Consider the following 26,078-nt stretch of genomic DNA (forward strand, 5'->3'; position numbering starts at 1 on the left):
GAGGCGATTTCGGGGGGCTCGAGGGGGGCGCTTTTTGGGGAGCTCGGGAGGAGCGATTTTGGGGGCTCTGGGGGGGGGCGATTTGGGGGGCTCAGATGGGCGATTTTGGGGTCTCGGGGAGAGCGCTTTTTGGGGGTTCGGAGGCGCTTTTTGGGGGTTCAGGGGGGCGATTTTGGGGAGCTCGGAGGGGGGCGATCCCGGTCTCTCCGCCGCCGCTGCACTCCCCCCCGCCGGCCGCAGGGGGCGCCGCGGAGCCCCGGCCGCGCCCGCCGCCCCTTCCGCCGTGGCGGGGCCGGCAGGGGGCGCTGGGCGGGCCCGGCCCCGTTCCCGTTCCGGCGGGCGCAGGGAGCGGCCCGGGGCCGCCGCGGACATGCCCGAGCACCGCCAATTCCTTTTCCTCCAGCAGTAATAGTCGTCGTCGGGCGGGCTGGGCGGCGGGAGCCGCTCCCCCCCTCCCCATTCCCCGCTTCTCCCCATGGAGGGGCCGTACGCGCTCGGCGTGAGCGTGTTCTCCGACCAGGGCGGCAGGAAATACATGGAGGACGTGACCCACATCGTGGTGGAGCCCGAAGCGCCGGCCGGCGGGGCGCACAAAGGCGGGGCGGGCCCCGAGAGCCCGGCCGAGAGCGGGAGGCGGCGGGGGGGAGCCCCGAGAGCGGCGGAGGACGGGGAGCAGCCCCCCGGGACCAGCAGCGGCACCGGGACCGGCCCCGGGCGGCGGCCGCGCCGCTCCGTCGCTTTCTTCGCCGTCTGCGACGGGCACGGCGGGCGGGAGGCGGCCCAGTTCGCCCGGGAGAACCTCTGGGGTTTCATCAAGAAGCAGAAAGGCTTCTGCTCGGCCGAGCCGGCCGAGGTGTGCGCGGCCCTGCGCAAAGGGTTCATCGCCTGCCACCGCGCCATGTGGAAAAAGCTGCGTAAGGACCTTCCCTTCCCTTCCCTTCCCTTCCCTTCCCTTCCCTTCCCTTCCCTTCCCTTCCCTTCCCTTCCCTTCCCTTCCCTTCCCTTCCCTTCCCTTCCCTTCCCTTCCCTTCCCTCCCCGGCCTCCTCCTCCCCTTTTCCCGCACTATTGTCAGCGTTTCCCTCCCTCCATCGCTGCCATCCCCGCGGGAGCGCAGCCTGGCGGAGTAAATTGGGGAAAAACAAGGGAGAAGCGGATGGCTGCAGGGAGCAGAGCGATGTAAACACTGCAAACACTGGGCGAGGACGCGCTGCTGTGTGTTCCCCACCCGGGGATGGGGCCGTGGTGGGGCTGCGGATTGTTCTCGCCGTGTTTTCGCCTCCATTTCCCAAATTCGATTCATTTCCGAGGTCTTTATCTTGTTGTCTTTGGGTAATCGCGCTGAGCTTCCCTTTAGGCTTCCATTGCATCGCAAAAATGAATTTATAAGTGATTTTAACGAGCTGAAATGGGCTGGGAAGGATGTTTTTTTTTCCCCTTTAACGGTGCTTCAGACTGTTTTTTGGAAAGGATGGAAATGTGGCTGGTATATAACTCATGGGGGAATACACAATGTGCCTGACAAAACAGAAAACACGCTTAATATCCTCAGGATGATTTCCTGAGATATAAATATATGTCTAATAATATTTATAATTGTGTATTTTCTGTGTGTATTAGTTTAATTGCAGTGGCACGGAAGTTAGGGTGATTTCGGTATAAATATATATCTAATAATATATATCTATATATAAATATATATCTAATAATATCTATATACAAATATATATCTAATAATATCTATAATTATTTCTGCGTGTATTATTTCTGTGTATTTTCTGTGTGTATTAGTTGTTTAATTGCAGTAGCACAGAAATTAGGGTGATTTCGGTAGATATATGTCTAATAATATCTATAATTATGCATTTTCTGTGTGTATTAGTTGTTTAATTGCAGTAGCACAGAAGTTAGGGTGATTTTGGTAGATATAAATATATATCTAATAATATCCTTATGTATTTTCTGTGTGTATTAGTTGTTTAATTGCAGTAGCACTGAAGTTAGGGTGATTTCGGTAGATATATGGCTAATAATATCTATAATTATGCATTTTCTGAGTGTATTAGTTGTTTAATTGCAATAGCACAGAAGTTAGGCTGATTTTGGTAGATATAAATATATATCTAATAATATCTATATGTGTTTTCTGTGTGTATTAGTCGTTTAATTGCAGTAGCACAGAAGTTAGGGTAATTTCGGTAGATATATGGCTAATAATATCTATAATTCTGCATTTTCTGTGTGTATTAGTTGTTTAATTGCAGTAGCACAGAAGTTAGGGTGATTTTGGTAGATATAAATATATATATAATAATATCTATATGTATTTTCTGTGTGTATTAGTTGTTTAATTGCAATAGCACTGAAGTTAGGGTGATTTTGGTAGATATAAATATATATATAATAATATCTATATGTATTTTCTGAGTGTATTAGTTGTTTAATTGAGGTAGCACTGAAGTTAGGGTGATTTTGGTAGATATATGGCTAATAATATCTATAATTATGCATTTTCTGTGTGTATTAGTTGTTTAATTGCAATAGCACAGAAGCTAGGGTGATTTCGGTAGATATAAATATATATCTAATAATATCTATATGTATTTTCTGTGTGTATTAGTCGTTTAATTGCAGTAGCACAGAAATTAGGGTGATTTCGGTAGATATATGTCTAATAGTATCTATAATTATGCATTTTCTGTGTGTATTAGTTGTTTAATTGCAATAGCACTGAAGTTAGGGTGATTTTGGTAGATATAAATATATATCTAATAATATCCTTATGTATTTTCTGTGTGTATTAGTTGTTTAATGGCAGTAGCACAGAAGTTAGGGTGATTTTGGTAGATATAAATATATATATAATAATATCTATATGTATTTTCTGAGTGTATTAGTTGTTTAATTGCAGCAGCACAGAAGTTAGGGTGATTTTGGTAGATATAAATATATATATAATAATATCTATATGTATTTTCTGAGTGTATTAGTTGTTTAATTGCAGCAGCACAGAAGTTAGGGCCATAAATAAGTCACTGTTGAGGAGAGAGGAGCATGTCCAGACAAGTGACAGTCATCATTCCTGTGCTCATCCTCCTCCCCAAGCTCTTCTGAGGCTGCAATTTGAATTTCTGAAAGGCTTTTTTTTTTCTCTGTACGATATTCTGACTTAGTGTGGTGGTTTCTATAGGATGTGTGTATATTTTTTATATGTTTAAGCATTCAAAAGGCTCAGAAAAGAGGGAAAAAGCAAGTACAGAGTGTGAAGGAAGGTGTGGAACAGGGTAAAACTGGATCAGAAATAGTGACAGTGACAGTTGGGCTTGGGAGGGAAACCTGAAAAGCAAGAATTGCACTCAGAGCACCTCGGGCTCTCAACGAGGTGATTCAGGAGGAGGGAGTGGTAATTATAGCTTCAAAACAGTTTCATTTTCCTTTTTCTTGAACAGCAAAATAGAGAAGTTGTTTGAATGTCAGATACCCGGGGAAATAACGGGGCAGGGCTGTGAATTTTAGAAACACCAGAAGTTGAGCACAGCCTTGGCAATGGGATGTGCAGCCTCCAGGGCTGGGTGATAAGGAGCAAAATGTGTGAACATGGCATGGAGGGGGAGAGATAAGGAGTTCACTTCTCTGCCTGTTGTGTCTGGCTGGGGTGTTATTTCTCACTGTGAGCACCAAAGGCAGGGAAGAGAAAAGTGCAGCAATCTCTATTTAGTGGTGAATGTTTAGCAAACAGCACCGGGGGTTTGTGGAAGCAATTGGAAATTGTTGTGAGAAAACAGCAGAGCTCTGGCTGGGAGCCTTTTGGTGCCACTCGGAGTTGGTGTTTAGTAAACTTGGTGTTTAGTTTAGGAGTGTGTTTGCTCCTCCTGGTCTCTGCTGCACGCGTTGAACAGCCTGAGTTGTGTGGGACAAGCCCATCTTTATCTCCAGTTTATAACTTCATCCTGTTGTGGATGGTAATTCTACTGACAGGCAATGATTTTTCACATTAGCACGTGTAAAGCAGCTTTTGGACTGTGTGGACACAGAATGGAGATCTTGAAGTGTTTGGGATTTTGGGGTGGAGGATGAAGTCTTTATTACTGTTGGAAAAGGAAACTTGTACTCAGCTGTTAATTGTTGGAAGTTCTGGAGTTCATCCCCTGATAGACACAAACCACACTGGTCGTGACAGCAGCAGGAAAAACTAAACCAGAAAAATGCCCGTTTGTCACTGGTGGTAATTCTGGAGTAATAAAATTCCCTGAATGCCAAAGATCCTCCGGAGTCAGAGTTCACTTTGGAATGAGTTTGAGTTTATGAGTTCAAAGTTACAAAGCTGAGTGTGAAGGGCAGTGGTTTCCAGGTAGAGGGGAGATAAAATGTTTTAGGAAGTTGTGCTGTTGATGCTCCTGATCTGTGGAGAACTTGGATCTCTGGATTTGATTTTAATACTTGAGCTCAGGAGGAAACCCAGCAATTCTGACACTTTTGCTGGTTTCTGGTGAGATCAAATCTCTACAGAGAGAACTGGGATATATCTAATATTTATCTCTGAACAGGAGCAAGGCATGAACTACAGTCTCTGGATGACAGGCAGATAATTCCTGATTTTGTTGAGCCTAAAATCTGAGGCTGCTGCATCATTCTTTCTCCCACAAGTGGGTGATTTCCTTCTCTCTGCACCCCATCCTCATAAAGACTGATTTGACTCTCTAATATATTTTATTGCTGTTCAGAGGTTGTTGTACTGACAGAAACTCATTAGTTGCAGCTTGTTTTCTGTTAAGTGCATGGTTGAAATTCTCATTACCACTTGGCTCCCTCCCTTGTTTGCTTTCCATTTGGAATGTGTTAGATTTAATATCCACAGTTAAAACTGCCAAAGCACTTCCAATAAGCTGATTGAATGTTCGTGTTCTTGAAATAAAGCTGCTCCCAGGGAGAAACTGTGTTTTAGCATTTAGAACACAAAGCTAGAACTGTTGGAACTTCAATGTTTAAATTGAAATGTTTAAATGCTGGATGTCTTGGTAGCTCCCACTGAGGAAATGCAACTTGTATTTTCATACTGCCTGTGAATTCTACTTCTCCAAATTCTTTTTCCATCAGCTCTTCTCCATGTCCTCTTCCCTCAGGCACCTGAACATCATTCAGTGACACTAGAACTTAAACAGAATCCAAAAAAAATGAGGGACTTAAAGCTTTAGAAGATTAAAATATCTGTTTTCACAGAGGCTGAGGTCTGAAGTGTGTTTCCCTTTTCTTTCCCCGTGTGTTTGTTGTGGCACAAACAGAGTTTGGCAGCCTGAGCTGGGGGTATTTCCTGCAAACAGCTTGTGTCACAGTGGAATTTTTGTGTGAAGCCTGCCCGGTGAAGTGCAGGAGAATAGGATGTGACAGGGAAACGAGGCTCCCTTTGGAGTTTGTCTCAAGACGTGAGTGGGCGCAGCGAAGAAGAAACATGAGGTTGCTGTTGACAGTTGGAATCAACTGATAACTGGGAGCTGAGCCTGGTTCTCGTGGGTGCTGGGGTGGGGAGGAGGGTGGTGTGGCTGGGCTGGCTCCATGGGGGTGTTGTCTCAGTCAATTTGTGCAGTTTTGGGAGAAAATGAACTTGTGTAGGCACAAAAATAGGAAAATTGTGAAAGAGAAATTTGGGTTGGATGTTGCTGCAGAGTGTGGTGTAATAGGAAGTGGTTTGAGGGTAAAGCAGTTGAGGAAGAGTTTCCTAACCAGGTGTAGTTGTGTTATTACTCTGAATTCCAGGGGTGTCTCCTGTAGATTTAAGGAGAGCATACTGAGATAGTCTGGATTATTCAGTCCTCCAAAGGGAAGTGTGAGTAAAACACTTGAGATGTCATTCAGCACAAAATGTTGCTGTTCAGCCTACGAAAGTAAAATAGCAGTTTTTTTCCTTTCCAAGGGGATCAGGAATGCCCACAAACCCTGATTGCCAATCAAACCAAATAACTAAATTCAGGACATTTCTACCACTTCAAGCAGGGACGCGAAAATCAAATCACTTCTTGCATCATCCCATAACCCTCTGAGACACCCTCCAAAACATTCCCCAGCTCCCCAAAACTAAACCTTTGCTTTTTGTCTGATTTTTTTTTTTTTTTTTTCCTGGTTCCTCCTTGCAGCAGAGTGGCCCAAGACCATGACAGGGCTGCCCAGCACGTCGGGGACCACGGCCAGCGTGGTGATCATCCGCGGCTCCAAGATGTACGTGGCCCACGTGGGGGACTCGGGGGTGGTGCTGGGGGTCCAGGACGACCCCAAGGATGACTTTGTGAGAGCTGTGGAGGTCACCCAGGACCACAAACCGGAGCTGCCCAAAGAGAGGGAGAGAATTGAAGGCCTCGGGGGCAGGTAGGTTTGGCTGCTTTTGGTTGTGGTTGTTGTGGGAGGGCACGTGAGGAGCTGAATTTCAGCTGTTTCTCTTTTATTCTCTTTTTTTTTTTTTTTTCCTCTTAGTTTGTATATTTTTTTGTCCTCTTAGTATATATTTTTTGTCCTCTTAGTATATTTTGTTTGTCCTCTTAGTATATATATTTTTTTTTTGTCCTCTTAGTATGTATATTTTTTTGTCCTCTTAGTATATATATATATATTGGTCTTCTTAGTATATATATATATTTTTTGGTCCTCTCAATAGATATATCTGTATTTTTTGGTCCTCTCAGTATATATATATTTTTTGTCCTCTCAATATATATATCTATATTTTTTGGTCCTCTCAATATATATATCTATATTTGGTCCTCTCTCTATATATATATATATATTTTGTCCTCTCAAAAAAAATATATATATTTTTTGTCCTCTTAATATATATTTTTTTTCCTCCTTAAGTATTTCTTTTGTTCTCTCAATTTTTAAATTTTCTCTCATTTTTTTAAAGTTCACTTTTGTCATCTTAATTTTTCTTACAGCTTGTTGGGGAATAAATTATAGAGGTCCATTGTTACCTGGTTGTGTATTTTGCTAGTGGTTTATGGTACATCCAGAATTTTAATTTCCTGGTGGGTCACGCAGCTGAGGGGTGGTTACGGTTCTAAATGTTGAGTTCTAAAGTTCTAAAGCAGAGATGCTCATTTTTTTTTTTGGCCTATTTTCCTTTAAATTCTGAGGAACCTGCAGGTTGGTTCTCAAAAAAACCTGCAGGTTGTGCAAATTGCCTTTTCCCCTCGGTAAAACGATAGGAGATTTGGAATATCCAGTTTGTCACAGCACTCTCAATTTGCCAGGCATTCTGCATTGTCCCTGCCGTGACAATGGCAGCTGTTGAATCAGCTCCTCAAAGCTTCTGCTTTAGGAGAACATGAGAAAAAATCCTGGATTTGAAACAAAACCCTGCCTTTGCTGCTTTAACACCACAATTTAACACCTGTCCTTCCAGGAGCCAATATTTCCTGGATGGTAGGAAAGAATTGCTCCTGGAAAAAGCTTTTTGGAGGAGCAGGAGCTGGGAGATGTTGGCACATCCCAGCTGGGGTGGGGTTTGTTGTGTTCCCTGGGAAGGCTCTCTCAGGTGGCACAAATGTTTGGAGACAACCCCCAGGGCTGGGATCTGGGAGCTCTGCCTTCTCCTGGTGCCCACAGCAGATGGATGGGCACGGTTTTCTCCTCTGAGCAGGGATCACTGAAGGTTTTCCTGCTGACATTATTCATCTGAGAGCCCTGTCAGCCCATTAACCTTCAGATATTTGTGTTCTCTGGCACAGGTGGGAGTTGATCAGGGGCTGCTTTGCAGGAAGGATAACCTCCAGTTTTGCTGTAGTTTTCCAAGGTGTTTCTCACAGATTGGAAGACTGATGGTTCAAAGAAGCATTCCCTAAAACTTAGCATCTACAGGAATAGTTAATTTTATTTTTTTTTTTAATTTTTTTCTGGCTCTCTTCCTGTTTTTCCCAGTCTGGCTGTGAGGCATGTGGTGGGAGTGGGGTGGAACTGTGCAGCTGTGCCTGGGAATGCCTTGTCTTTCATGAGAGCACACTGGGAACACTTAATGGGAGAGCATTAAAATGCTATTTTCCCAGTAACAATCTGAGTGTGGGATGAGCTTTTCCCTCCAGTAGTGACTGAAGTGAGCTCTGTGTGGTCATCAGCTGTACACAAATGGATGAGATCAAGTTTTAGGCTCTGGTGTTTGTGACTTTGCCGTGCTCTGGATGGAGCTGAACATGCCCTTGTTGTTAAAGCCTTTTGAAGTGTCAGGAAGTGCATCTTGAATGGCTTCAGCATGAGGAATCTTGAGGCTGTTCCAGAGCTGCTCAGTTTCTAATTACCAATGGTTGTTCCTTGGATGAAAGGAACTTTTCCAGTATCCAGTTCCTAGTTTGGTTGGGACCAAGCTTTGCTTAGTTCCTGGTTTCCTTAGCTCTAATTCCTTGTTGGTTCATATTTGTTATTTTTTCCTTCCCTGCCTGACACAGCTGCCTCAATTATTTGCTCTGCAGCTCCTTTGACCCTCCAGTGCCATCTGGGAGAGCTAAAGCATTTCTCAGTGCCCCAGAGCAGGTGTTCACATGCAAATCCTGAGCTGTTCTCACTGTCTCCTGCTTCCTGCAGACCCCAGCCTGGGACAGTTCCTCTTTTTGTGTCTGCCTCCTCTTGGTGTTCCTCCCATTGAGCAAATCCTTTCAGGAGGGTGCTCCTTCCTCTTCTGTTGTTTCAACTGTGCCATGCTGCTCTGTGCAGTTAAATTTTGGGAGGTGTTGAAGCCTGAAGGAGGAATTATGTGGAATTTACACCCGAGTGAGCTGATGGTTCTCATCTCAGGGAGGCAAATCCAGTTCTGCACTGTCTCTGACAGATTAAAAAGACACTCTTGCATATATTGTAACCAGCCAGAATTTCTTCCAGGTCTTCATTACCTTGTTTTTTATTTTCTTCTGCCCTTCATCTCTCACTTTTCCCCTTGGTTTTATAGGGAACTGTCAAAGTGCTATTGCGTTTTTTGAAATATTCACTGTGCCATCATCATTACCCCCACATTTGCATATTTAACTGATTTTGCCTCATTGACACCAACTTCCTCGCTGCTGTTGCTGACCTCTGCCCCTGTCTGGTGCCTGCAGTGTGATCAATAAGTCTGGTGTGAACCGGGTGGTGTGGAAGAGGCCCCGGCTGACCCACAACGGCCCCGTGCGCCGCAGCACCGTCATCGACCAGATCCCCTTCCTGGCCGTGGCCAGAGCCCTGGGTGAGTCCCCTGAGCTCAGCTCATCCCCTGAGCTCACTTCATCCCCTGCCTTTGCTAAAACACACAACTTACAGGGCTCTCTTCTTTTGCCTTCTCAAAATCTGGGCTTTTAAAGTGCGTTTTTAATACAATAATGTTGTGTTTTTTGAGAAGCGCTGTAGCTGCGGAGAGAAGAAGGTGAATTTTAACCTGCGGGGTTTTCAGTGTCAGCACTGCAAGGATGGGATTTAATTTTACCACCAACTAGTCGAAAATGACAGTGTCATTATCTCAGTGAGAAAGAGCCAAGTGTGCTCTCCCTCCTGGGGACACACACAGGGGTTGTACATTTTCACCAGTTTTGCTGGATGGTGTATGAAATGCTTCAGTCTTTCTTTTGTGGAGAATATTTTTTTTCTTTTTTCTTTTTTAGACTTGGCATAGAATGGGATGAAAGTCAAATCTCTTTAACTAGAACTTGCCTTTATTTGGGAGCACTGAAGATGAGAAACTGTCTTTGAGGAACAGCTCATTCCAAAGACAGAAAGGGAATAATGCAGGACTAGAAAATTTGTGATGAATGTTTTTTTGGGAATTATTTATTAACTGAATTATTTGGTTTCTCTTACCTATGAGTGTTAATGTTCCTGGTCATTTTTTCTCCTTAAATTCCATTGCAGAATGCCAATCTTAGGCTGTTCATGTTATTATATATTTTTTTTTTCTTTGTGCAGTGAAGAATCTTCTATGCAGAATAGGTTTGATTTGATGGGGTTGTGGTTTTTTACCTGTAAGATCTGTGCTGTAATTCCTGGCTGGCCCTTGGCAGTGCTCCTGGGTCAGCTGGCAGTGCCCATGGGGACAGGCTGTTCTGGGACCAGGCTCTGGATCATTCCAGAGCCTTGCTGTGTCTTATTTCACAGGCAGGAATAGCTGGGCCACAGGGATTTGGCCAGAGTTGAGGAGAATTTTCCAGTGATAATGAACGTGGAAAAGTCAGCTGTGTGTCAAGCGAGGAGTCACAGGTGCCTGAAAATTAAAAAAAATTAATTTTAAAGACTTTTTCTCTGCATCTGAAAGTCTTAATGTGTCGTATTTCAGGTAGGATAGAGTTTATTTTGTGGTTAGGAGAACTGACTTGAGAGTTTGAATAATTCCTTTGGAGTTAATAGATGAATAGCAAAAAAAACCTGAGCAGCAGCACATCCCTGTTGTTCCCTCCTACAGGACAGGGGTGGTGTGTCCCTCCTCGGTTGCAAAACTTAATTTTTGATGCATCTTTTTGTTCCTGTGATTTCAAGTTTGTTGCCTGTCTAGAGAACTCTTGATGTGATTGCTCCCAGCAAGCTGAACAAAAGGATTTTGGCTGGGGTTTGTGTGCAGATGGGAATTGAAGGAACCATGCATTTCTTAGCCCCCAGTGCATTCTTTCCCAGCAAGTGCATGGAGAGAGGATTATTGGAGAGTTTTCAGGTCCAAAAAATGGGAATATCCATCTCTTATCAGTTCTTGGATTTGAAAGCTCAAACCTCATGCTGGGATCAGCCTCCCCCTCCTGCCTGGTTAAAATTTTTTAGCAGGATTTTAATGAGGATCTGTCAACAGAGAAATTTAGAGTTGGGATTTTATTATATTTAGAATGGGGGAAATGATCTGATTAAACCCCTTAAAATTTAGATCATAGATGGTGTTTTAAGGTGTCTCTTGCAACACTTTGAAATATTTTGATGTAGTCTCATCCTCTGGTCTTTAAGTCTAGTTTAACTAGATTAGTAAACTAGACTAGTTTACTTTAACTCTTAAGGAGTTCAGGGAAGATTTTGGAAATAGCAGGAATAAAGCACCATGGAAAAGTTGCACAGTTTTCTTTTCAGCCAGCAGAAAATCCTGCTGCAGAAGAAATCCTTGTGGCCAGATTAATTCTGTTGACATTCCCTTTCCCATTCTGATTGTCATAAGTGCCCTTCTGCCCTAAAATAAGCATTTGTGGTATGCACAGTGGCTGTGTTTAAGTATTTAAATAATGCTTAATTTATTTATAGCCCCATAACAAGTCAGAAATATTTGGGCTTTGTGCTGTCCCTGTAAAGCATCTGTAAGCTGCTTTAATGGACACAGCAGGTTTCTGTGTCTCCTGATAAACCATTTTAAACTGTAGCAGAGTTCTGTGTTTCCACAGCTACTTCTGCTGATCTTTTCTGGGCAATAATATATGTATTATTTTTTCGATACTAATTTGCCTTGTAATACTCATGAGTCTGTGGTGAGGGATTGCCTGGCACTGCTGGAGGTGTTTAAATGAATGAATGATGAAACCTGAGCCAGGAGCCCGTTAGTTCAACCCCTCCCTCCTGTGAGAACATGAACTCTGCTCTCCCTGGTTTGTTGTTTTTTTTTTTTTAGGCAGGACTATAACAGACTCAGCCCTGTATTTCAGGTGGAGCAGGTAGAGGTTTTACTTCCCAAGAACAGGAATTTCTTGCTGCCCCCTCCAGGAGCAGTTTTGAACCAGGACAGGGAGCTGCTGCAGGAATCTGTGACAGGGATGGGGAAACTTTTCCAGAACAACTGACTGAGTGCCAGGACTGTTTTGTGGAGCTCTCTGAGTGCACATACCATGAAATCCTGGGGAAGAGGTTATGGCTGACCTCAAATGATCCGAGGAAAATCCTGTGTGAGATTTCAGAGTTGTTTTCATGCATTTAATTATTTTTAAAATTAAGTGCCAATCAGTTTTTCCTTCCTGCTCCATTGTAGGCCATGAACCTGAATCACAGGGAATTGTATAAAATGTATTTACAGCAATTTCCAACTTCCATTGATAATTGCTTTTCTGTTTTATCTCTGTAAAACCAGACAAACTTGGGGGTGTGTTTGGGAATCTTTTCTTGTCCTCAGGGTATCTTGCTGCAGCTTGTAGAATTTTCTTCAGCCCTGAGACAAAATAAGAAATGTGCTGTGTGTGTGTGCTTTGTTCTGGGGATGTGTGTGTTACACACATTGTGTCAGGGCACCTGTGGCTCCTCGTGGAGGAAAAAAAACTTTGATTTAAAAAGCTCTGGGATTAATCAAACTGAGGGTTTTATTTTGGATTGAGTTATGAAAGTAAAGTTTTCTTCCCTCTATTAAAACCAAAAGCCCCCTTTTATATGCAAAACAGCATCTCCAGAAACTGAAATGAAAGACTTGATTTATGTGATTTCTGGACGTGCTTTTGCTCTAAGAAGGCTTTGAGTTTAATCCAATTCAGCCCATTTTTACATGATGGGTGTTTTTGTTTGTAACTTCCATCACTTCCCTGGCAGCACTTGACTGGGGTTTGTTGTATTTTATGAGGTAACAGTGAGCAGATAAGAGAAGACTGCATAGTTTGATACATTCTTATAGGCAGCTAAATTAGTTTCCTGCTCCTTTAGGATCTGATTTCAAACATTTATTTCAGTTTGTAAGATGCAGTGTAGATCTCTGTATATTATTCTGGTTTGAGTCAGGACTAAGAAACAGGTTTTTCTGGAAGATATAGAAGGAACTACATTAATAATTAATAATTTTTTTTTTTTTTTTTTTTTTTTTTTTTTTTTTTTTTTTTTTTTTTTTTTTTTGGTTTGGAAAAGAAATATGCAAAACCTCACACTGAAAGAAATACTCCCAGCGTGTAAGTTTTTAAACAACAAGCTTGTCAAGAGTTTTGTAAACATTTGGGTTTTAATTCAGAACGAAAATAGTCTGGCTCCCAAATGGGGAAGGCTGAGAGCCTGGCATTGTACCCCTGGAACTGCAGCCCCTGGCACAGCCCAGGCTGCCAGAGGGTCACTGACTGCTCTGTCTGCTCGCTTTGGAGCACAATTAAAGATTTCAGAGCACTTGAAACACTCAGGGAAACATCTTCTCTGCTTGCTGGCTGCTCTCCTCTCCCTTTTCCCCTCCCAGAGTTGTGACAGGGGCTGCCAGGGGAAACTCCTCTGCAGGCTTGTATTCCTGGGGGTGTATTTATTCCTAGTATTCCTGGGGTTGTGTTTATTCCTTGTATTCCTGGGGATGTATTTATTCTTTGTATTCCTGGGGTGTATTCCTTGTATTCCTGGGGGTGTGATTATTCCTTGTGTTCCTGGGAGTGTATTTATTCCCTGTATTCCTGGGGTGTATTTTATTCCTGGGGGTGTATTTATTCTTTTATTCCTGGGGGTGTATTTATTCTTTTATTCCTGGGGGTGTATTTATTCTTTTATTCCTGGAGGTGTATTTATTCTTTTATTCCTGGAGGTGTATTTATTCCTGGGGGTGTATTTATTCCCTGTATTCTGGGGGTGTATTTATTCCCTGTATTCCTGGGGGTGTGTTTATTCCTTATATTCCTGGGGGTGTGTTTATTCCTTATATTCCTGGGGGTGTATTTATTCCCTGTATTCCTGGGGTGTGTTTATTCCTTGTATTCCTGGGGGTGTGTTTATTCTTCGTGTTCCCGGGGGTGTGTTTATTCCTAATATTCCTGGGGTGTATTTATTCCTCGTATCCCTGGGGGTGTATTTATTCCTGGGGTGTATTCCTTGTATTCCTGGGGTGAGGAATACACTGAGCTCTCCAGCTGGGCAGGGAGAGGCACAGCTGGGCAGCAGCTCCAGAAAGCTTTGCCTTAGGCTGGGGAGCTCTGCCCTTTACAGGAAAAAATAAAAATATAAATGTCCCCCACGCCGTGAGATGGGCTCAGAGTTGGAAGGAACTGTGAGAGTCACTCTGTGCCCTTCAGCAAGTTTCTAATCTTTGGAATTTGCTTTGTGAGCACTGTGAATATTCCCAGTTATCCCTGTGAGGAGCCTCCTTCCTCTTGGAGCAGATCCCCTGGAGTCAGTGATGGTCATTGCTTGGCTGTTTCCTGGGGAAGGGCAGCAGATGGACACGATGACACACACACGTGTGTGTGAAAGAACCCAAATTAATGAGCATCGGGTTATTTTTATCACCCAGCACAGTATTTTTAATTAAAAAAACCGATTCAGCTATTAACATTTTGTCATTTCTCCTACGTGAGTACGAACAGACTGGCAAATGGACGTGTAAAAAAATATTATTTATATATTGGAAATTGATGCTGCTCCTGTTTATTTTACCTGCTGTGGCTGTGACAGAGAAACTCTGAGTTCAGGAAGACTTTCCCTATGCAATTCACATCCCAAAAATTGCTCAGCTCTAGCGTTACAGTATTTATTTTGATCTCTCTGCCAGCTGGCTTTGAGTGCACCTCTGGAGGAGCAGCCTTGGCTTTTAATTAGCACTCATTAGCAGCATGGCCAGGGAGAGCCGGGGCTCTAATGAGGATGGGCTGTAGTGGACTGGGGTAATTGACTTGAAGTATTCCCTTTCCTGCTTCTTCTGGAAAAGTCTTTTCAACTGGTTGGTAGCTTGAAGGCAAAGCCTAATGGAAGGCAAAGGAGGAAGACAAAAAAAGCTGATTTATTGTCTTGAAAAGGGTGGCTGATGGATGTGGAAGAAGCTCCAGGCTTTGTCCAGCAAGAGGCAAAGGAAGAGCCTGACAAAACCTTGAGCTCTTGAGTTGTTGAGCTTCTGTGTTTGCTGCTCAGCTCTGACGTTTTAATTGATTTCTGCTTTTAAAGCTGTGTGTTCTGCACAGGGAAATGTAGCCAGTGGTTGCAAGTAATACTAATAATGTTACTTTTTGTTGCTTATCACTGCAGGATACTGTTTGTAAACATGGAAATAAATTTAAAGAAGAGGTGTTAGGGCAAATTATTGCAATTCTTGATTTGAAGCTTTAGAAAAGGTTTTTAATTTTTCAAGTATACTTGATAACTAGAATTGAAATGAATCGATATGGAAATGCATTTTTTCCTGCTGGAGTGGTTTTTATCTGAGGATGGTTTGGAGGGAGCTCTTGAACCAGGGGATGATCTGACTCAGACTTTGTTGCTCAGCTTTGTTTCTGGTGAGGTGACCCCAAACTCATTGACACAGTGAGGGAGCTTTAAAAATAGAACTGTTCCCTGCAGGAGGCCGTCCCAGGGAGAGGCTTGAGCTCTTATTTGCTGCCTTCCTGCTGGAGCTCGGGCAGTGCCCGTGTTCCTGTGGCTTCTCTCCAGCTCCCAAACCTGGCTCTGCAAGGGATGCTCGAGCTGAGGGAGGAAAAGGGATGGCAAAGGGAATTTAACAGGGAAAAGGCTGCAGTCTCCTCTTTTGCTTTTTATTTTGTCTCTTCCCTGTAGCACAAATATTTGTACATTTGGTGTGGGATCAACAAAGCGAAGTTTTGCTTCTTTTTAAGGAGAACTTGATTAATTCAGATAGGTTTTAGTTTGGAGAGTGGTTGAGATTTCACTATTTTCTAGGTATTTATCAGTTTCCTTTCTCCTTTTCTTACAAATACTTGTTCTAAGAGAACGGAAGACCTCTCTGACTACAGCTTGGTTTAGTTTAAATATGATGAGAAAGTGGCAGCAGCAGACTGGGCTGGAATTTCTTTCTGTTCCTGCTGATGGTTTTTCTGGGAAAGCACATTTTTCTCTCTTTTCCAAGAGTGAGATTTCTCCTGTGTTATGTAACAATCCCAATCCTTTTTATGCTTTTCCAGGTGATCTCTGGAGTTATGACTTCTACAGTGGGGAGTTTGTCGTGTCCCCCGAGCCCGACACCAGCGTGCACACCATCGATCCCCAGAAGCACAAATACATCATCCTTGGCAGTGACGGGCTCTGGAACATGATCCCACCTCAGGATGCCATCTCCATGTGCCAGGATCACGAGGAGAAGAAGTATTTCATGGTGAGAGCAGTGGCCAGAAGTCAGCGTGTGGAAATTTCGTCCTTATAACCTTTAAAAATTGTTCTGTCACACAGGGATGGAAAGTACCCCACAGAGTTGTGGTGGGGTTTGGGCAGATTTGGTGGTTTTGCCACAAGAGAAAAGTTGTTACAATGTGGTTGATGTTAAATACCGTGGGTGTTAACATAGTTTAAATTATTTGCTTTATGTTCTGGGGAAATTTGACTAGCAGGGTGTTGTCCGTGACTAATAAAGGAGACAATGAGTTTCTTCTCTAAGGAAGTTACACAAAATGCTGTCTGAACATTAAATTTATTTCACATTAAGGTGCATGTTATAATGCAGACTGTTTAGACTGAATTAAATTACTCTCTGATTTATTTCACAAAACAGTTGAGAATTTATATTGGAGCATCAGAGAGTAAACACTCCGCAAACCCCATGAGGGACTTTGGAAAGGCTGCAGGTTGTGTTCCAACCTATTACAAGCTATTTATACTGTTTATAGCACTGTATAAATGTGGGATGTATAGCACAAACTGGTTTAAAGGTGGATTTGAGAAGGGAGATGAGTTTTAATCAGTATTTCTGGAGGTGCTTTGTGGTTTGTAGGAATGTGTGTGGCATGAGGTGGTGACACAGTGACTCTGTGTGATGGTGGCCCTGTGTGGCAGTGACTCTGTGTCCCCTGTGTGTCCCCAGGGTGATGTGTGGGAGTTGTGCACATGGTGGCTCTGTGTGCCAGCCCTCTGTGATGCCCCTGTGTGCCAGTGGCTCTGTGTGACATTCTGTGTGCCCTGGGTGAGGTGTGGCAGTCTATGCAGGGATGCTGGTGGCCCTGTGTGATGCTCTCTGTAATGGCTCTGTGTTCCAGCCCTCTGTGACACTTTGTGTCCCCTATGTCCCCAGGGTGAGGCATGGCACTTATGTGCCTGATGCTGGTGGCTCTGTGGGGTGTCTCTGTGTGACACTGTGTCCCCTGTGTGTCCCTAGGGTGACACAGCAGTCGTGTGCCTGAATTGGGGTGGCTCTGTGTGACTCCCCCTGTGACACTGTCCCCTGTGTGCCTGGATGCTGGTGTCTCTGTGTGACACCCTGTGTGACACTGTGTCCCCAGGGTGAGGCGCAGCAGTCCTGTGCCCGGATAGGGATGTCTGTGTGGTGGCTCTGTGTTATAGTGTGTCCCCAGGGCGAGGCGTGGCAGTCCTGTGCCTGGATTGGGCTGTCTCTGTGTGGTATCTCTGTGTGACACTGTGTCCCCATGTCTCCAGGGTGAGGCACAGCAGTCCTGTGCCCAGCTGTAGGTGTCTCTATGTGTTGTCTCTGTGTGACCCTGTGTGCCCCACGTGTCCCCAGGGCAAGGCTTGGCTGTCCTGTGCCTGGATGGGGGTATCTCTGTGTGACCCTGTGTCCCCCATGTCCCCAGGGCAAGGCACAGCAGTCCTGTGCCCGGCTGTAGGTGTCTCTGTGTGGTATCTCTGTGTGACACTGTCCCCATGTCCTCAGGGCGAGGCTCGGCAGTCTTGTGCCAGGATGGGGGTTTCTCTATGTGTTGTCTCTGTGTGACACTGTGTCCCCTGTGTGTCCCCAGGGCGAGGCTCAGCAGTCCTGTGCCTGGTTTGGGGTGTCTCTGTGTGGTATCTCTGTGTGGTATCTCTGTGTGACAGTGTGTCCCCTGTGTGTCCCCAGGGCGAGGCTTGGCAGTCCTGTGCCCGGATAGGGGTGTCTCTGTGGGGTATCTCTGTGTGGTATCTCTGTGTGACACTGTGTCCCCTGTGTCCCCAGGGCGAGGCTCAGCAGTCCTGTGCCCGGATTGGGGTATCTCTGTGTGGTATCTCTGTGTGACAGTGTGTCCCCTGTGTGTCCCCAGGGCGAGGCTCGGCAATCCTGTGCCCGGATGGGGGTGTCTCTGTGTGGTATCTCTGTGTGACACTGTGTCCCCTGTGTCCCCAGGGCGAGGCTCAGCAGTCCTGTGCCCGGATTGGGGTATCTCTGTGTGGTATCTCTGTGTGACAGTGTGTCCCCTGTGTGTCCCCAGGGCGAGGCTCGGCAATCCTGTGCCCGGATAGGGGTGTCTCTGTGGGGTATCTCTGTGTGGTATCTCTGTGTGACACTGTGTCCCCTGTGTCCCCAGGGCGAGGCTCGGCAGTCCTGTGCCCGGATGCTGGTGGGGCGGGCCCTGGGCCGCTGGAGGCAGCGGATGCTGCGGGCCGACAACACCAGCGCCATCGTCATCTGCATCGCGCCCCTGCGGGAGCGCGGCCGCTGGGACGGTGACGAGGAGCTGGTGCTCAACCTGGCCGAGGGGCCCAGCTACAGCAGCCCCGATGCCAGCAGCCTCACCCCCTCCCGCTGCTGCACGCCCCCCGTCAAGGTAAGGGCTCTCTGTGTTCCCTCTCTGCCTCCCTCAGCTCCCTGGGGCAGTCAGAACATGGCCAGAAATACTCACAGGAACTCCTCACCTGTCAAGTTGCATTGCTATTTAATGTTGGTATTTTTAATTTTGAATTTTTGCTATTACTGAGATTGGTTAATTGGTGTTGCCATTCCATTCCACTCCCACCTCTGGGTATTCTGTGAAAGCGACAGTTATATCCTCCATTCTTCCACCTGCAAAAGGTTTGGAGACCAACTTTTAACAGTGTTTCTTAAAATCTTTTAACGCCCTGCCTTTATGTATGAAATGAATTTTCAGAATTGCTGCTGGTTGTTTATTGGTAGTTGTTGATCTGTGCTCCCCCCCTATAGTGGAAGAAATCAGTACTGTTACTTGACAAACCTTGAAATGCGTTGTTTCTTAAAGTAAGTTTCCTGAGAGCCTCCCCAAAATTCAAGGCAGTGTTTTGAGACAGAGAGAAACCAGAGTGGGGATCAGAGGTATAAAATCAAACTATTCAACACACCCCTTTAGAAATTAGGGCTGGGCTGCAGTTTCTCTTCCTGCCTTACCAGGTGTTTGTGTAGTTTGCCCAGCCCAGGGATTGCAGATTGTGAACCTGTCCCTGACAGGGCGTGCTTTGATTTGGCTTGGTTTGGTTGTGGTGGTGTTGGGCTTTTATTTTATTTTTTAAGGTTAATTTGTTCCAACACATGTTGCTGTAAAGAACATTTTCTTTCTGTACTGGGAGATCTCATTATCTTCCTTTGGTTGATTCCATGTTCTTTGTTGGAGGCAGAGACATCGTAATATAAGGTTTTTCTGAAGGCTGCAAGTTTGAGTTGTTAACATAAAGCAGAGCTCTTCAAGGGGTTTTTGTTTTGTTGTTTTGTGGCTTTTCTTCCCCCCCCCTCTAAGAACTGGAGTGTAGTTATGAGTGGCTGTTTGTTTCAGTAATTACCAGCTGCTCCTGATTTAAGTCACTGTCCTTTGATGTTCTGCAGAATCTTCAGATAATTGTCCTTTGGGCAAAGGAAAAGAAAGCAGAAATTAGAAAGGGAGTTTTAAACATTCCCTTGGGAGAAACAAGCTCTAATAAAATGGCAAGCCTCAACTTTGTCTCCTCCCCTTTCATCTAGTGGAGCAAAATCCATGAAAAGAGCTTTAAACCTAGCAAAATCTTGAGGAAAAAAAATGAAATTGTAAGTGCTCCTCAAATTTTCAATCACAGTTTCTGTGAGGGAAGCAGAGATGGCCTTGACGCCTGACAGCTGCTACCTGCCAAAACAATTAATTTGGAAATAGATGGAGACCAAAGTTTCCTAATTAAACAAAAGTATTTCTTAATTGTCTGTGCTTCTGGCAGCAATTACTAATACCAAATTAATTCCAGTATTCCTGAGGCCAGTGAGGAAGATTGATTGGGTTGTTGAGAAATTCAATTGGTGATTTGTGGTTTATTTTTTACATCACTCTCCAGCAGTCCATCCTTTGGCTCCCCAAAGCCTTGCTCAGCCTCAGCTGTTTGCACCAGCAGGAGATGTTGGGGAAAAGAGCCACAACATTAAATGTGTTGCACAAAAAAAACATAAAGCTAAGTTTTATGGGATACAATGTCAGAAATTAAATTGAGCAGCTGAAGTAGCATTGCCAGAGCTGCTTTCTGTGTGTGTGTGATCTGGTGTCCTTCTGGGTTCTGCAGGAACTGAGATGAAAAATAACCTTTAAAATTCTGTTCCTAAAGGTCTTCCCTCTTGTGTTGCTGAATATAGTGAAGGGATGTTATCTAAATGGTTTTGTCTACACATGGGGAGCCACAGAGGAGTAAGGAGATGTGGAAAATCAGCGTAGATGCTGGGAACAATCCTGATTATCTTTTCTTTTGGAATGCATTTTATTAAACCTGGAGTTGTTCTGGGTTATGGCTTCAGAAGCATCTGTTTATTCACCTGAGATGTGTCCCTGACTGATCCAGCTGTGTGCAATTCAGTTTCCAGCACATGATTTTCTTAAAATATCTGCCATTTGCCTTCCACTGAGAGTGTGTGATGTGGCCTTGAAATTTACTTTTGAAGGACTCACTGAGTAACCAGGGACTTCTTCACAATTAAATCTTTAATAAGGTCAGAATTCCTATCTTCAGGGCGCTGCATGAACACTTAATTTTCATAATCCCCCTGTGGATAGTGAGAGCAAGTCTTGTCCCCATTTTCCTGTTGGTGAAACTGAGAATGAGGCAAAAACACTTTTCAGAAGCTGCAGAAGAGATGAGGGTCAGAGTTTAGGAAGTGCCTGGTTTTTGGGACCTCACTGTGCTTCCCAGGGAGTGGCTGATGTGCTGTGAGGGATCCAGAGGCAATAAAAAGTGTAACCTTACACAGCAAAGGGGAATATTTTTAGATGTCTGTGTCTGACACTGCCCCTCTCTGTGGGCAGCTGTGAGGAGGAGTCTGATAACCTGGTTATGCAGTAACTGGGAGTGCTGAACATGACAAAGGTCAGGAGGCTCTTGCTGCTGTTTGCCCTGAGGCTGTTTGGCCACCTGCCATGTGTAAATCAGAGGGCAGTGCCTCTGTCAGTGCCTGACGCAGGGAAGTCCTGCTGAGGAGAATGACAGAGGTTACAGGCACTGCTTTTTTTTCCCTGAATTCCCAGCAGCTGCCTGCAGATCCCTCAGTGCTCTACAGCTGCAGTTCACATCCCCAGTCAGAGTTGTTTCCACCTCTCAACAGGGAGAGAAGATGAGTCTGCTTTGGAGTGGGATTTTTCTGCCTCTGATCAAAGATTGAGGGAAAATCTAAAGGTGCCACACATTGTCTGTACCCTCACAGGATCAAGTCTGTCCCTGGGAGTATCCAAGGCCAGGTGGGACAGGGCTTGGAGCAAGCTGGGATAGTGGAAGTTGTCCCTGCCATGGCAGAGTTTGGAACTATGTGACCCTGAAGGTCCCTTCCCAAACCATCCTGTGATTGTATTTATGCCTCAGTATTTTGTTTCTTTTTCCCCTCAGCTGGTAGAAGATGACCCCTGGCCACGACTGAACTCTGCCGAGCCCATCCCTCCCCTCCTGCACAGCAACATGCTCTCAGAAAAATACCTGGAGCTGCCAAACGAGATTGCCAAAAGCAATTCACCTTCCTCCGGAGGAGGGACCCCCAAGGATTCAGCCCCTCAGGAGGAGAAGTGCAGCAAAGCCCTGGCCTTGAGGCTCCAGGAATCCTACAGCAATGGTTTGTCAGTCAGCCTCTCCCCTTCCAACTCAGGCACGGACCAAAAAGGCTTCAAGGCTTCCCCTAACGGGCCGAGCAAGGCGCAGGAGGCGGAGAGGACGCCCCCGGCCAGCTTTAAGCGGACACTGGAGGAATCCAACTCGGGCCCGGCGGTGAAGAAGCTGCGGCGAGGGCTGGGGCGATCCCCAGGGGAGGGAACAGCCGCCACCCCGCAGCGCCGCAGCCCCTCCAAGCTGGCCATGAGGCGCAGCCTCCGCGGGCAGAAGAAACTGGGCAATTCTCTCTTCCACCCGCCCAGGAAAGCCGTGTGCGTCTGCTGAGCCTCCTCTTCTCTCCCAGCCTGATGAGTGGGGCGTGCACAGCTTTTAAAGCTCTTCCCTCGTTGGTCTGTTTTTTAAAGTAGGAACTTTTTTTGGTATCTGACAAGCTTTATTCTTTCCCGGCCTTGTATTTTTTTTTTTTTTTTTTTTGCTTGTATTATAAATGTGAATTTTGTAGATGTGTAGGGTATAAGTCACTGTAAAATGTGTGTAAATTTGTATTCCTTCATATAAATGTAGTCTCTTTTTCTTCCTTGTATAATTGTTAACGGCGGGGCTAAGCCTTGTTTAAAAAAAAAAACAAACAAAAAACAAAAACAAAAAGCAAAATGATCCTTTTTGTTAATTTACTAAAGTCATCAATTTGTATACGCTTCTTGTGAGGAGAATTTCACAACTTTTTAACTAAAGTAAATTATTAAACAGAATGGAAGATATGTATTTTCGTAGTCTGATACGTTCCACCTAAAGTGTGTCTTTTAGAGAATACACTAGGTCTATATTTTGGTTTTAAATTTTAGATTTCTCTACTCAGAAATGAAATGTATGTGGAAGCAGAGATTTGAGTCTTGCTTTACACACCTCAGTGTCGATTTTATGTTAATTAAAATACTATGCAGTATCTTATTTTAGTTGTATTTTTTTGTAACGATAATCGTCAAAAGTATTTAGCAAAAAAAAGTGTGTTTTAAAAACTCCCAACTCCCCAGAGCATCTGACAAAGCCATTCCCATCCCCTGTTCCAAATGATGGCATTTTCACTGCCCTCCTGAGATGTGTTTTCTGCTATTCCAATACCAATGGTGCTGCTAATAACCTTTCAACACAAGTTCTTAAATTATTTTATGACTATTTTCATTGACTTATGTGGACCATGTGTATGTTCACCTCAATAAAACACATGAAAATTTGATGGGGGATGCTTTTTATTTTTTATTTTTTATTTCAAGCTTAAGCCTTGTTATTTATTCAGCAGCGAAATATGAATTTATTATTGTAAAAAATATTCATATTTATCTGGTATTGATTAAATATTTGAATAGTTTCTCACTGTGGCTTAGGAAACAAAACATCCCACTTAGACTGATGACAGAACTGATCTTGGCACTTTATACTGTAGCAATATATTGACTTTTTAAATTTTTATTTTGATGGGAAAGCAAAAAGGCTAGGACTTTATTCCAGTGGCCAGGATGGTTATTTAAAGAATCCATTTCTTTTACTGCTGGAACAATAAACCACGGGGTTGGAAGCAGGCCTGCCATCTATATGTGTTACCATGGTTACAGAAATCCCAGGGGATTTTATTCCTGAAAATATTCCCTTTCATCCGTGCTGGGAACACAGAGCTGCCTTAGGAGATGAAAGAAAACAGCCTGTCCAAATTGGATCCTGCAAGAATTTATTCCTGTGCATGTGGGGAGTGACTTCAGTTGGTAAAGTTTTGCTGTGATGTTGAAATTCTCCCCCAGATGGGGAGGAAAGGCTGCAGAGGCCACGAGTGTGTGGTAACAACCTTTGCAACCAACTAAGGTAATAATTATCTGTTTTCAATTAGTTTGTATTGAACCATCTAAAGAGTGGCTGTAACACCTTGGTTAGATGACTCTATTACTACTAATAAGGGAAATATGCAAAAGGAAAGAAAATTTGTAGTGAATTTCCCATTTTTTTTTGCTCTACAAAGAAGGAAAATTTAAGTTTCCACAGAATTCTGCTGCACTCAGAAATGTGAGCTTCACTAAAGTCTCCTCAAGCAGTTAAAAACTTGGGCTTCTCCACCTTTTTGGTGGTTTTTTTTTTTTTTTTTTACTCTTAAAGAATTAACCCAACCCTACAATTTTTCCTGGGGAAGCTGCTGGATGATTTTGGTCAGAATTAAAGAGCCAGAGCTCCTCTGCACTGGACAGAAACTTCCCTGCTGATAGAAACTGGCAGCAGTTTGTTTGCTCCTGGGTATACTTTGCCCACCTCTTTTATCATTTGCCTTCTCTGAAATTAATATTCAAAACTGAGACAGGGAATTTTACACCTGGTAAGTTAAGAGAGGTTCCTTTGGTAAAGTCAAACCTGAGTTACAACTTTTTCTTGCGAAATAAAACTCCAAACCTGCTCACAGAGACTTTGTGAATGTTTCCAGTCGTTGTTTCATTCCTCTGGTATGTGGCTGATGATGTTGTCACAGAAGTCAGGTGGATTCCCAGAGCAGGTCACCTCTTCCTGACCCGGTGCCACTGTCTGGAAACCTGAACCAGGGCTCTGTGTGTCACCCCGAGGGCTCCGGGCAGTGCTGGACACCTGTAAACATAAATCACACACTGGGCTGGGCTGAGGAGAACTTAAACGTCACCCACAGGCAGAGACACCTTCCACTGTCCCAGCCAGGGATGGGGCAGCCTCAACCTCCTTACCCTCCCAGGAAACAATTTCTATACTCAAAATCCACCCTCTGGCAGCGTGAAGCCATTCCCTGTGTCCAGTCGCTCCAGGCCCTTGTCCAAAGATCTCTCTTGGCGCTTGGAGCTCCTTAGGGGCTTTTGAGGCCTCTACCTCAGCCGAGTCTCCAGCGCTGCTGCCACAGCGCCCGAGCTCTGAGGGGCAGCACCTCCTGCCCTGCGCTGTCCCTGAGCTCTCCAGCTCCAGCTGGGGAACGCCTCGGCCCCGCGGGCTTTTCCCCCTTGCCGGGACTTTGTGCCTGCAGCGTTCTGCTCGTTCCCCACCTTCACCTGGCCCCTCCGAACGGGTCCCGCCCTGAGGCGGCCCCTCCTGGCCCCTCCCGGCCCTTCATTGCCCCTCTTGGCCCCTCACTGCCCTTCAATGCCCCTCACGGCCCTTCATTGCCCCTCACGGCCCCTCGTGACCCCTGACGGCCCCTCCTGGCCCCTCACGGCTCTTCATGGCCCCCCACGGCCCCTCCCGACCCCTCCTGGCCCCTCACGGCTCTTCATTGCCCCTCCTGGCCCCTGACGGCCCCTCACGGCCACGCCCACCGGGCCACGCCCTTTATGTGACGTCACCGCGCGGGGGTGACCCCGGCCAATCCGGCCCCGCCTCCCCCTCCCCGCCCCACGTGCGCGGGGCGGGCCCCGGCGCGCGGCGGCTCTCGCGAGAACCCCGATGTAAACAAAGCCGCGGGGCGCGCGGTGAGGGGGGGCGGGGGGGGCCAGCGCCGCCCGCTTTTCGCCGCCCCGGCCGCGTCCCGCCACGCCCCGCCCATCACCAGGCGGCGCGGCCTCCGATTGGCGGAGAGCGGGGCGCGGCCCGCCCCCGGCGCGCTGCGATTGGCTGAGAGCGCGGTGCGCTGGGTGTCATTGCCCGGGGGGTCCCAAACAGTGTCAGTGGCGCCGGGAGCCCGGCAGGTGAGCGCGGCCCGGGCCGGGGGTTGGCGGCGGGGCCGCGCTCGGGGCAGCGCTGTGACGGCTCGGAGCGGCCCCGCGGGGAGGCCAGGCCGGGCAGCGGCCGGGGCGGGGGGCGGCGGGCAGGGCAGGCCCGCCCGTGAGGCCTGGGGGACCCCCCGGTAGCCGCGGGCGGAGGGCGCGGGGTGTGAGGCGAGCGGCGGCCCGCGCGGTGGGCGCGCTCCGGGGAGGCCGCGGCCCCGCTCCCCGGGCGGCGGCGGCGGGAGAGAGGCCGGGCAGGTCGCGGTGTTTGGGTGTGGAGTTGCTCAATAGCGGCGGCGGAGGGTGCCCAGGCCGGGCCGGCCGCTGTCGGGGCTCCGGAGGGCTCGGGCAATCCCGGTGGCGGCCCCGCAGGTGCCCCGGGCTGAGGCGCGGCCGTGCCGAGGCCCAGATCAGGAGCTAAAATCTGTCCCGGTGCTCCTTTCCCCTCGGGGTGGGGTGCCACAAGGGGTTGGCACTGGGGGCACGGCAGGCGCTGGTTTCCGTGGGGTGATTTCATCCTTTCCGTGACATTTCGCCTTTCAGGGTTCCTCGGTGTGTGTGTCAGGCTGCTGTTGTGTTGTTGAACGTTTCGTTATTAATTATTATTTTGCTGCTCATTTCCAAGCGGTTATCCTGCCTCCTTTAATGAGCTGGCCCTTGTAAAGGCTGGCCTGATGTGAAACGATGCTGATAATTGATATCACATTGAAGATTTGGCTTTTTCTTTAATTTTATGAGCAGATTTAAGGTGGGGGGGACACAACAGAGCAGCTGAGGGGGTTCCCTAAAGAGCTGACTGGGATCTGTGGTGCTCCTCAAGTCCTTTT

At 46.1% G+C, this 26,078-nt stretch overlaps 2 protein-coding genes across 2 annotated transcripts in view; both read left to right on the plus strand.

Annotated features, from left to right (window-relative positions):
• Positions 1 to 329: 329 nt before the first annotated feature.
• On the plus strand, positions 330 to 22,787 carry PPM1D (protein phosphatase, Mg2+/Mn2+ dependent 1D). The gene is made up of 6 exons (XM_083875061.1): positions 330 to 914; positions 6,130 to 6,358; positions 9,070 to 9,194; positions 15,757 to 15,947; positions 18,082 to 18,321; positions 21,335 to 22,787. Exons 1-6 carry the CDS (start codon positions 476 to 478, stop codon positions 21,872 to 21,874), a joined length of 1,764 nt encoding a protein of 587 aa, XP_083731187.1. The 5' UTR covers positions 330 to 475; the 3' UTR covers positions 21,875 to 22,787.
• A 2,249-nt stretch (positions 22,788 to 25,036) lies between these two features.
• Positions 25,037 to 26,078, plus strand: part of BCAS3 (BCAS3 microtubule associated cell migration factor) — a 302,849-nt gene continuing 301,807 nt past the window's right edge. Inside the window, exon 1 of the mRNA XM_083875300.1 lies at positions 25,037 to 25,233. The gene's annotated coding sequence lies outside the window, so the exon portion shown is untranslated. The remainder of the gene's footprint in view (positions 25,234 to 26,078) is intronic.

Source organism: Zosterops lateralis (assembly GCF_965231275.1).
Source record: "Zosterops lateralis genome assembly, chromosome: 19".
NCBI classification, from domain to species: Eukaryota; Metazoa; Chordata; class Aves; order Passeriformes; family Zosteropidae; genus Zosterops; species Zosterops lateralis.

Bases quoted from the DNA above. Each gene is read 5' to 3' on its own strand.
- PPM1D (XM_083875061.1), top strand. From the start codon at position 476: ATGGAGGGGCCGTACGCGCTCGGCGTGAGCGTGTTCTCCGACCAGGGC. The intron at 915-6,129 runs GTAAGGACCTTC...TCCTCCTTGCAG, and splicing joins CGCCATGTGGAAAAAGCTGC to CAGAGTGGCCCAAGACCATG. The intron at 6,359-9,069 runs GTAGGTTTGGCT...TGGTGCCTGCAG, and splicing joins ATTGAAGGCCTCGGGGGCAG to TGTGATCAATAAGTCTGGTG.